This window comes from Misgurnus anguillicaudatus, unplaced genomic scaffold, assembly GCF_027580225.2.
Source record: "Misgurnus anguillicaudatus unplaced genomic scaffold, ASM2758022v2 HiC_scaffold_28, whole genome shotgun sequence".
Taxonomy (NCBI): Eukaryota; Metazoa; Chordata; class Actinopteri; order Cypriniformes; family Cobitidae; genus Misgurnus; species Misgurnus anguillicaudatus.
The window spans coordinates 3,792,349-3,804,836 of NW_027395278.1; the positions used below are offsets into that span (position 1 = coordinate 3,792,349).

At 38.5% G+C, this 12,488-nt stretch overlaps 1 protein-coding gene across 2 annotated transcripts in view; it reads right to left on the minus strand.

Moving 5' to 3' along the window:
* The window catches only part of LOC141362606 (cysteine-rich motor neuron 1 protein), a 150,003-nt gene that overhangs the window by 25,324 nt on the left and 112,191 nt on the right, over positions 1-12,488 (minus strand). For both annotated transcript variants that reach the window (XM_073864907.1, XM_073864906.1), the window contains exons 6-7: positions 9,824-10,006; positions 8,511-8,708 (exon numbers count right to left, since the gene is read on the minus strand). In XM_073864907.1, the coding sequence (XP_073721008.1) occupies positions 8,511-8,708; positions 9,824-10,006 (381 nt within the window). The remainder of the gene's footprint in view (positions 1-8,510; positions 8,709-9,823; positions 10,007-12,488) is intronic.

Here is a 12,488-nt window from a genome sequence, read left to right on the forward strand (position 1 = left end):
GATTGTCATTTTTGGCGAGAAAAATTAAAAATATGCACTTTTAAACCACAACTTCTCTTCTTCCTCCGATCCTGTGACGCCAGCGCGACCTCAGGTAATTGCGTAATGACGTCGAAAGGTCACGTGTTACATATATGAAACGCACATTTGCAGACGATAAACTGACACAAAGACATTAATAAATATCATTCGACATACAACAACGTCGGAGCGGTCCTCTTTTTCCACACTTGTAAACACTGGGGAGTAGTTTCGATACGTCATCCATGACCTCTTGACGTGATGATGTATTACGTGAGGTCACGCTGGCGCATTACAAGACCGGAGGAAGACGAGAAGTTGTGGTTTAAAAGTGCATATTTTTATTTTTCTTGCCAAAACTGACAACCCTTATGCCTCGTTTGGGATTGTTTAGAGTCGTTTAAAACTGCAAATTTAAACTGCATTAAAACTGTTAAGTGTTGGGGTCCATTAAAGTCCATTAAAATGAGAAAAGTCCTGGAATTTTTTCCTCAAAAAACACAATTTCTTCTCGACTGAACAAATAAAGAAATCAACATTTTGGATGACATGGTGGTGAGTAAATTATCTGTATTTCTTTTTTTAAGAAAATGGACCAATCCTTTAACGGCTTTTTTTCTGTTTTATAAAAAGTTATTTAAGGATGTACAATTATGTCTAGTAATTAATTAAAAAATAAGTGATAAACACAAAAAGCAGGCAAACCATTGTTGTTCTTTTATCTTATTCATTAAAAATGCCTTTCCATTAACACATTAAAATCCATTTCCAACTGTTCTCTCTTATGTGAGTGAGCCCATGCATGTTCACATTCTAAATGTAAAATATTTTAAAAAAAAAATGCATATTTAACATGGAATATTTCAGGTGTGAGACTCTTCAGAAAGCTATGTAGGAGCTTAGGGGGCTCAACCCAACCTGACAGCTTTCATTTGCTTAATTAAACACACTGCGTATGGTACAATAGCTTTCCTATGACAGGGGGAGGGTGTCACCTTGAGGAAATGAGGTCTTCTGACAAATAATAATTAGGAAATAAAAATGCACAGAGCGCGGGGCAGCTGGTGGATGAGCTAAATTAAGCTGTCCTGGGACCTGGGGGACAGAGAGCAGAGCTGTGTCCAACAAGACCCAGAGGACAGGACATGAAGGTAGAGGCTCCACCTGCAAAGGGACGTATTCAGCACCAGATGACACCTCGTGAGTGGGTCGGAACTGGTCATTGAACCTGCTCCAGTCCATATAAAGTAAATATCTCATTACAGATCATATCAAAAGCTCTCTCTTCACTGGCTCGACTTGACGTAAGCGCAGAGATTGGAGAAATGGGAATCGGCTCTGGAATGCGTTCACCTCCTCTACAAACAGTCGCGTGCAACATGCCACATGTAAATGTGAGCCGCAGCGAGAGCAAAGATCTCTAGTCCTTGCCAACAGGTATGGCTATTTAAGAGCTCTGTCGAGGGGGATATCATGTATAAATGCAGCTGCCCTCTTAATTCTCAATTTCCCACTGTTGTCATAAGGCCACATATGGCACTGTTGAATGCATATGGCTGTACGTCTACTTAACCAGAAATAAGGTCATTGCTGTTTAGGTTTAGCAGATGTCATAACTACAACATTAGAGAAAAGCACAGTTCTTCATTAAGTCATATATAAAGTGTAAAAATATTTTGGGATGTTTCACCACTTTTCGCAGGGGAAAACAGACTTATGTTTATTCCTGTCTGCGGCAATGAATTTTAAAGTAGAGTGAACAGTCACATGACATATACTATGACTGAAGAAAAACAAAAACGTTAGATCTCTCGTGTTATATCTTTGTTTTTCATTGCAGAATCTACACCGCAAGGCTGCCGACACTCCGGCTCCAAAAGTAACAGACGTCAGGCTTTGTTATGGAAAGAACCAACAAGGCCACAGGAATAGAACTGTGTGTGTGGCTTCAAAACACAGGTAACGCTGTGTGCCAAGGACACAGTCCAAACGGCTGTTCTTCAGTACATAGGAAGCTTCTCTATATAAAAAATGGGCCACACCTGAGGCACTGACTGAGCATTGTAGGAATGTTACGGGTTCAAAAGTTAAGCCCTATCGACTGCATCTGTGGCATTACCACAGGAAATATTTTGACTTGTCTCAAACAAAGGAAAGGCATTGTGGGAAGGCACTGTAGCGGTACAAACATTAAAGCACAGAATGTTTAGAACTATGCTATCAATAGAGCTTGTTTTGAACCTGGAACATTCCTTTAAAGAGCTAACCATACACAGCTAACCTACAACTTTTCCTTTGGCTTTTAAAAAAACAAAAAACATTCATTTCGATAAAAGTGGACTAGTGAATAAAATATATTTTAATTCATATCCAAGTAATTTGTTCAGTTTTGTTTAGTGACCATTTCTTCATATTACATAAACACACCAGTAGGTGGAATGAATTGTGTCGTATTTGTTATAATTCAATTAAATGACCTAAAATTCATTCGGCTTTATGCAAGGCTATTAATCTAAACATTTACCTCACAAAAGACATAAAAGAGTTTTTCTCTATTGTTTACTTGAATGCACTTGAAAAAAAGTTGGATCAACTTCAGTTACTTCAATTGGTAACACCTAAAAAACAAGTTGAAAGTTTTTTCAACTTATACAGTACTGTGCAAAAGTCTAAGGCCACCATGCCAGAATTAGATTTGTTGTTTTTGCAACGCTATAGTGATCATATATAATTGTTTCTCAGTCTCAGTTTAATAAAATACATCCAGAAAATACAGGAAATGTGTATGTAGTATTAAAAACTGTATAAAAATATAAACTGATGTGTCAAGTTTTTAGGGTAAACTCCCCTTCCACTTGAGCAAAAGCAGGATCTCTTAAACCTAAATAAAATTAAATCCTAATTTTACTTCATTCTGCTCAAAAACGCTCAAGATGTGTTTTGTGCCATGAGAGGTCACACTAAGCACCGACGATGCCTAAAGAAGTCATTTAGTCCTGAAAATGTAAAAAAATCCTGTATTTTCTGTTTTTTATCTTAATAAAATAGATTGAAAAATAAATATGGATGGACATTAAAACTTCTAAAACAACAAGTCTGGTGGCGGTGGCCTTAGACTTTTGCACAGTACTGTATGTTTAAGTGAAAATACGTTCAGTGAAAAATGTAAGTTGAAAAAACTTTTTTTAGGTCTTACCAGTTGAAGTAATTTTTTAAGTTGATACAAATTTTTACAATGTAAGGAAAAAGGGCACCTATTTCATTGCTAAAAAACAATGTTTTTTTTTTGTGTGTATTGGTATAATACAATGTGTTTGCGTGGTTTATGGTTAAAAACACATTATTTTCCACATACCGAACATTTGTGTAGCTCCAGATTTTACTCTCTTCCTACAAAACTCATCGATTTGAAAAGCTCTGTGTCCCTGATTGGCCAGCTAACCTGTACGTTGTGATTGGCCTGAATACCTCTGACGTCAACCGGAAATGTGACGCTCCTTACCATGTTTGAAAGATTGGGTCACAATGCAATGCTAACGGAAGTTAATTTACAGGCTGTGTTTCCAAGCGGGAGGAATTATGATAATGTTGGTCTTGTCTACATCACCAATCCCAGGAAGTAAACTGTTGCCTACAATCCATGTGTTTGTTGTAGGCCAAGAAAATAGATTTACGTTGGAGACGGTAACTCGCATCATCGTTTACTTTGGGTTATGTACCTTTCGCATATCGCTAACATGTACTAATACACACCAAAGGAAATGTAAAATCTTGAATCGGATCAAAGATGCCCTTCAATCACTGGGTAAGGTAATAATAAAACAACATATTTCCCACCAACAAATAAACACTTGCAGAATGCAGAACAAAGACAAATAATGTCACAATTTAAATATTAAGTAAACCACACAACCATTAAAATGATAAGGTCAGGCTTCCTTAAACACTTTTAGAAAAAAATTGTCCAAATATGTACCCCAGCTTTCACTGGGGCAGTAATTTAATTAATCGCGATTAATCGCATAGAAAAAAGTTTGTTTTTGCATAAAATGTGTGTGCACTGTGTGTAATTATTTTGAATAGATAAATACACACACATGCATGTATGTATTTAAGAAACTTTTACACACACATTTAGAGGATATAGATAGATAGATAAATAGATAGATAGATAGATAGATAGATAGATAGATAGATAGATAGATAGATAGATAGATAGATAGATAGATAGATAGATAGATAGATTATATATTATACAGTATATAGATTACAAAATATACATACATAGCATTTTTCTTAAATGTATAGATGTATGTGTGTATTTATATAATTACCCACAGTGGACACACATACTATGCAGAAACAAACTTTTATTTTGTATGCAGTTAATCACGATTAATCTTTTGACACCTCTAGTCTTATTATGTATTGTTGAGATACTAATATGTATCTTTGAGGTATTAATAACCACTTTTTAGTGGCAATAATTTCCTTTGAGGTACACGCTAAAAAAATTGTGATAATATCACTAAAAGCTCATTTTAAATTAGCACATTTAAATTTTACCTATGAAAAACCATAAGTGGTGATATATCACCATATGGTTTCACACAGGTGCTACAGTATATAACACTAAAAATGGTTCCCCAATGATTACGAGCCAGTGAACCACTTTTAGTGCTATTTAGAAACGTTTTTTTAGAGTGTACTAATCTGAACTTTTTGGTGCAAAGTTGTACTTTTTGAAAAGGTACATTTTTTAACCATTTTTTTCTGACAGCGTACCCAGATGTTATCTCTAAAGGCTACAAAATATATCCAAAGGCATGACGCAAAGCGTAGTGTGCTTTTTCAAATAATTCAAAGGACCAGAGTCAATTATTTTGCTGACCACAATCATTGCTCTGGTGGTTATTTAAGACATTAGTTGTGCGTTTTACAGAAAAATATCACTGTCTGCTTACATACTCTGCACATCTGTTCACAGTCTACATCCAGGCTTTGCACTTTAGTTGCAGACTTGCACATGTATCTTACATTCCAGTACATATGCTCTATGTTTCCACTGTCCAAAATGAGCATCTGCATTGTAAAGATATACTTGAACACACATCAACATACTAATACATTTAAATAAATATATATACTACATTGTAAATGCTGCTTAATTCAACTTTTATACAGTACTCATGCCTCACATCAAGCACAAAATGTCACTGACATCTCTACATTTGACATACTCGAAACATGATGTGTAAAGACGCGCCAGAGGTTCCAAGATAACATTCCCAGTTGTGCCCTTCGATGACGGGCCTGCTTTCAAGCACAAAGCTATGCCATTCAACTAGCAAAATACAGTCATGAATTCATTTGAAGCCCAAAGCGGTTAGTCACCTGCCCATCACAGTGGGAGGATTTCTAAAGCATTTGAACATTTTCACACTCAAATACTCTCTCTGTGCTTAACCTTTCACTGCAGCCCGTGATGATGAGCAGGCCGACATGCTGCCTTTGATCTCGCTCTGCACTGCCCAGAGAAACACAGAGAGTTCAAATATAGAGAGAGCGCCGAATTTAAGATCTGATTGCAATGCAGTGGTGCTATCGGGAGTGCTGAACTTAGTATGAAAAGCCACACTGCACACTTCACCCCACTAGCATAGCGAATGCTCTCTGCGGTCGGCCAGACCCATCTGAACCTCTGACTTCTTTATAGGCCGACAGGCGTATAAAAGTTTTATTGAAAATAGGTGAACGCAAGCGTGCCGCACGCTCGCTGCAGCCGTGCGGACGTGTCGCTGTCACTTTCTGTCCATTCACTTCTCTCTGCGCTTTCTGACCCTGTTACATCCTGCATAAATGACCTCAAATCTTATAGGCCGCTCACCAGATTCTTGGCATTCCAATGAAGATGAAAAACAAATGTGAACAGTTATTTCCATGCTGGGATGTTGCTAAAGCATTGTCTGGGTGTTGCTAAGGCATTGTGGATGTTTTTAGCACACTGACACGCAGTTGGCTTGCTTGTACTGGTGGCTGCTAAATGTGACACCTCCAGCTGTACTAAGCCTAGCCCTCACGGTAGTAGCAAGCAATTAGCAACAAGTTCAGAGGCGTAGCAATCTTCCGCTTTGAATAAATAGAGCTAGAGCGATAGATGTTTGTTTCATTCGCTCAGATCTTTAATTGGAAGGAGGTTAAAGGTGAGACACATTGAGAATCTTATTATCTCCGGCATGACTCAATTCTCGCCGGAACGACATTGATCATAATCAACACGCCAGTTTGGGGAAATCTCTCCCCCACAACATCCCAAAGTTGTTTAGTGTGTTTTTTCACAGCCTCCTACACGCGTATTGTCAGGCTGGCATTTAGTAGAGGTTAATACAATTGTTAATCGCTCCAAACACGCTTTCCTTTCCTGGTGATTCCGAGTCGGTGAGCAAAACAGGAAAAACGTCTCGCGCCTTCAAACGGCGAACAGAGATGTGAGAAAATCTATATTCTCCAGCTCTTTTCGAAAGGATGATGTCATCAGTCTGCACCCAGCCAATCCCTCGAGATATTCATTATCCAACATACCTGCCACTCATCTATCATTCGCTTGCTTCTTCCAGCGTGTGAGCGTGTAAAATAATAACCTTTGCAAACCCTCTTCTGAAGAATGCAGCCCATGCCCCCGAGAACTGAGCCGCATTCCTGCATACTGAGGTATGCGTCCATACCTCGGACTGCTTAATCAAAGCTCATGATGAGATACAAAATGAGGCAAAGCTTTCACCCGCAACAAACACAGCGAAAACAACCCAGCCAGCTGCAGAAAGTCCCTGGGGTGACCTCGCCAGCTCTGCCAGCACAGTCTGAAATACACACCGGCAGTCGTGATATGAAATTCCACTGATAGCAAGGCTGAGCAGTGAGGTCTAATGGAGGAAAACACACCGAGGGGTTTTGGCACAGCATTGCATGACAGTAAAAAGACAGTAAAACGTGAGACAGAAGGGATATGAGGCTGTGGATGTGTTTGGGTTGGAAGTGGGAGATCCAGGTATGCACTTGCCTGCTTTGCTCTCACAGCCTAGTAGATTATTCACACATACAGTGTGTGACTGGAATCCAAACTCAAAAACATGCACCTGTGTGCCGGAAGAACAATAGAGCGAATTTTTCAAACTAGATTTTCTGAAGAAAACGTGTGTGAGTGCCACACGCCCATGCAGAAGTCGCTGCCATGGCGCGGAGGTGTCGTAGGAGGTTGCATACACTTATATATTCTTATCCTTAGATATGACTCTGTCCTTAAGAGATCCTTGACTTAGTAAGCACCACCAATACTAACTACATACTGTATACAGTTTTTAAAGGGGCCATGGCACAAGACTTTTTTAAGATGTCAAATAAATCTTTGGTGTCCCCAGAGCACATATGTGAAGTTTTAGCTCAAATTACCATATAAATAATTTATTATAACATGTTAAAATTGCCACTTTGTAGGTATGTGCAAAAATGTGCCGTTTTGGGTGTGTCCTTTAAAATGCAAATGAGCTGATGAAATTCAATCACTGATCACAATGATAGTGGTTTGTTGCAATTAAAACTCAATTGTGCTTTTCTCTGCACTAAATGCCAGTGCTGTGGTTGGATAGTGCAGATTAAGGGGTGGTATTATTATAATAAGAGCTCCTTATGACATCATAAGGAGAGCCAAATTTCAACGACCTATTTTTTCATGTGCTTGCAGAGAATGGTTTACCAAAAATAAGTTACTGGGTTGATCTTTTTCACATTTTCTAGGTTGATAGAAGCACTGGAGACCCAATCATAGCACTTAAACATGGAAAAAGTCAGATTTTCATGCCATGACCCTTTAAATAATAACACTAGTGTTAAAGGTGCAGTGTGTATATTTTAGCAGCATCTGGTGGTGAAGTTGCAAATTGCAACCAACGGTTCAGTCCACTGCTCACCCCTCGCTTTTGAAACGCATAGAGAAACTATGGTAGCCGAAAAAAAAAAAAAGTTTGTCCGTTAAGGGTTTTTGTAGAAACATGGCGGCACAAATTGGCGACTTTCACTTAAGGGTACCCTCGGTGTATGTAGATAAAAAAACGTCTCATTCTAAGGTAATAAAAACATAATGGTTCATTATAAAAAGGTCTTTATACACCCCTGATAATATAGTTTTGTATATTATTTAGCATTTCTGTCAAGAGATCCTTTCAAAAATTACACACTGCAAGAAGTTTTGATTTATTGGAGCAAATCAACAATGATTCATTGATTCAAAAAATGTAAAGAAATTGCTGTTTATCTCTGACTGTTACAAATTATAGTCAACTTTGCATTGTGCCAACACTTTGCGAATTGGTTCAATGCCATCATTCAAACTAGCCAACAATATTTTTGCATACCATGGAACTGGAAGAAAAATGGTGCACAGTAAAAGAAAGATAAACCCAATGCAAAACAAGCCGAAAATTTGCTCTTACCCTCACACACGGGGCAGCACTCTCCTGGCACCGTAACAGGGTTCAGGCAGCTGTGGCCACAGGCGGCCGCCACACATCGGGCCTCTCCACTCACACACTGGCAGAAGGTGCAATCGTCCTCACGCCAGTGGTCTCCATGAGCCAGGATCTGCCCGTTCACATAGCATCCGGCAAAATTCAGCACAGGGAAGATGGAGTCTGTGTGGACAGTCAGGGGAAGTAGATCTGTTTTAATATTTTCAGTGTTGACTTTGAAGATTTGCTAAATTGACAAATGTGATAAGCAGAGCTGTGAGACTAGCTGACATATGTAATAAACAAAGATGTAGGAGGCGATGGCACTTTGTGAGTGATTTGCATATACGTTATACAGCAGAGACTTATGGGAAGTTCTCAGTCTGCGTGGGACCGCTTATACAGTAGCTGCCACAATCGACAGCATCTGTTGTAATGTGTTTATAAGAAAAAAAGTGGCCAACAATCCATCTTATAATGATGACAGATTGCATAACAGTAATTCCATAGCCATACATGTAGCTGCATATCCAACAATTAATGAATTGCTCTTACAGACCAATTCAATACTCTGAGCGTTTTAACTTAAGTTGGCCAATTTCATTTATTCCATCCCAGTAAAACTCTCAAGAGAAAAGCTACAGGGAAATGGGGTAGTTTCACTTTAATTAACTACATAACGGCAAAATCATTCGCAAACTAATCTCAACATGACCACGATCTGATAAATATAACATGAGCGAGAAACGTGGCGAGGCGCAGTGTATTGGACAACAAAAATCTACCCATGAGAGAAGCATAGCAATCGAAATTACATGCTCCCAGGCAGCCTATTAAAGGTTGTCTACAAAATAAAACAATGAACCGTTCCCTGAACTAATTAGCCCCGGATGCTCATTGAATTCACAACACACAAAGTATTTATCTTGCAAATTGAACGTCAAATCGGTAAATTCTTTCCAATCACGTAACGTGAAATGCCCGATATCTTGCGTGATGTTAAAAAAGTCACACCATAATTGCTTTAGGATTTAGTTTTGGGCTTGGATGCCACTGGTTATTAAAATGCCAAGAAATCATGTTTTGAATAAATAATTATAAACAGTTAATGCAAAACAAACCCTAAGGCACATGCTAAAGACTGTTTGTTTAATGAATTATGTAGAAAGGTGTAGAGTTTATAGAGAACATGACTTTTTTAATCTATCCAAGTTTCTGACCCATAATATGATCATCTACAAAGTTGTATTCATGGCCTTGTGTGATTTTGCCGTTATTGGAGCTTAATCAAATCTAACCTTCACAGACGGCACAGCACTCTCCTTCGGGTACGTAGTAGCGCTCGCAGTGCAGTACGCCACACTGGGCCGTGAAACATACAGATACTCCTCCCTGACAGCGGCAGAAGCGACAGGCGTCCATCCTGAACATGTCGCCATCGTGGTACTCCACTCCGTTGAAAGTGCAGGCCGCCTTTGTCTCTGCAAAACACAGTCATCCACACACAGTGCATTAGTGCTTGTCGCATACATGATTGATGGCACAAACAAAACAAAAAAGGCTCCTGACGACAGGGCTGAGAAGAATAGATAGTTATGGGGTACGTAAGGACCTAAACGTGGTGCATTTGTGTCAGAAAGAGCTTTTAGCTGCCGAGTTTCAGAAAGCTGTAGAATTGATGCTCTCCGGTTACCGTGGCAACCCACTCTTAGCTGTAATGCGCTGAGATGCCTGCAGTTGTGTAAATGGGAACAGCTTGCTTTTTCACTCGAAATTGAAGCTTAATGAAGGTCTGTGATAACTTTTGTTAGCGGGAAATTAAAAAATAAAGTGGCAATGCAAATCACTGTCCACATACTCCTATAGAAAGAAGAACAAGGCTGCTTTAGTAACTAGAAGGTTTGAGTCAAAAATCCAAGTGTGATTTCTCTGCAAGTAATGGTTAGTATGTTGGTTTCAACACATATTGAGTATAATCAAACTAAATTCCATTATTATATTTTGGCTATAGCTGTTGGGGAAACAACTGAACATATTAAAATTATATTACAATATTGTACATTTAGGCAAGGGTCAACTATACACAGTACCTGTACTGAGTGACTGTATACAGATTTTATACTGTGTCTATCTGACAAGACAGGTTCATTTATCATAGTCTCTCCACTGTGACAACTTAAAGAGACACTCCACATAAAAAAAAATATATACTAATTTTCCAGCTTCCCTATATTTGATTTTTACCGTTTTGGAATCCATTAAGCTGAACTGGTGGTTCCACTATTAGCATAGCTTAGCATAATCCATTGAATCTGATTAGACCATTAGCAGCGCGCTAAAAATAACCAAAGGATTTCGATATTTTTCCTATTTAAAACTTGACTCTTCTGTAGTTACATCGTGTACTAAGACTGACGGAAAATTTAAAGTTGCAATTTTCTAGGCGATATGGCTAGGAACTATACATTCCTTGATTATTACGCTAGAATGAGAGTATAGTTTCTAGCCATATCGGCCTAGAAAATCGCAACTTTTAATTTTCTGTCAGTCTTAGTACACGATGTAAATACTGAAGAGTCAAGTTATATCATAACTCTTTGGTTATTTTTTTACGCGCTGCTAATGGTCTAATCAGATTTAATGGATTATGTGAAGCTATGTTAAAAGTGGTATCGCCAGATCCGGAGATCAGCTGAATGGATTTCAAAACGGTAAAAATCAAGTGTTTAACTCTAGGGGGCCGGAATATGAGTATATTTTCAAAAAAAGTGGAGTGTCCCTTTAACCTGTGAGGAAAATAAGTATTTGACACATCAGCATTTTTATCAGTAAGGGTATTTCTAAGTGGGCTATTGACACAAAATTTCCACCAGATGTAGCCATCAAGCCAAATATTGAATTCATACAAAGAAATCAGAACATTTAAGTATACAAGTTGAGTCATAATAAATAAAGTGAAGTGAAATGACACAGGGAATAATATTGAACACATGAAGAGAACAAGATGTAAAATGGCATTGAAAGCCAGGCGATCACCTAAAACCTGTCAGTATTGAGAGAGAAACCCTGCCCCCTATCAGTACTAATTGATATCAGCTGCTTTAGTCCTAATTGATGGCCAATAAAGGCTTCTCATTACCCAGGAAGCACCCAGGAAGCACCCAGGAAAGACTTCATGATGGGTAAAAGCCAAGAACTCTCTCGTAATCTTATTGTGTGTCAAATACTTATTTTCCCCGCTGTATATATTTTAACACAGTGGTTCCCAAACTTTTTATGTTTTGTCCCACTCAAATACGTACAATCTTTCCCAGGACCCAACAACATGGAGAAAAATAAAAATTTTACCCCTTTTATAATTGAGTAGTTTTTATTTTCTTTGCCATTTTATTAATAAAGTTTAATTTAAATTTCAAAATAATTTATGGTTTATCATATCGGAATAGGAAAAAATTGTTGCGCTCGCAATTAACTATATATTTCTCTTCAGGTGCGTAGAGCCAAAAAGGGTATGTAGAATGAGTTAGAAAGATGGCTGACCGCACACTGAATCCAGGAAGACTCAAAAGGTCTAGAAAGTACCACTGCATGAAAAGAGCTGTATACGGACAAATACGGGATGGGAAATCCCTGCTAAACTTTAGGTTTGCCAGATTTTTGAGGCAGAGTGCTTGGAAAGGTAATACACCAAAGTAAACTTGTGAAACATCCAGAAACTTTACGTTTGTGGATGTATATAGGAACTGGTGGAAGTTTCCAGGAATCCTTACAGCTGGTTGTGAGGAGAGGTGGGTGTGAGATGTGAAGGGCTTTTTATATGTTAATGACCCACAGGTAGAGGTGTCTTCTTTGTTTTCAGAGCTGAGTGGGGTGGGGTGGGGGGTTAACCATGTCTCTTTAAGACAGCACATACAGTATTGTGGTACTTAAAAACTGTTTTCTAAATACGTTTATTATAAATAT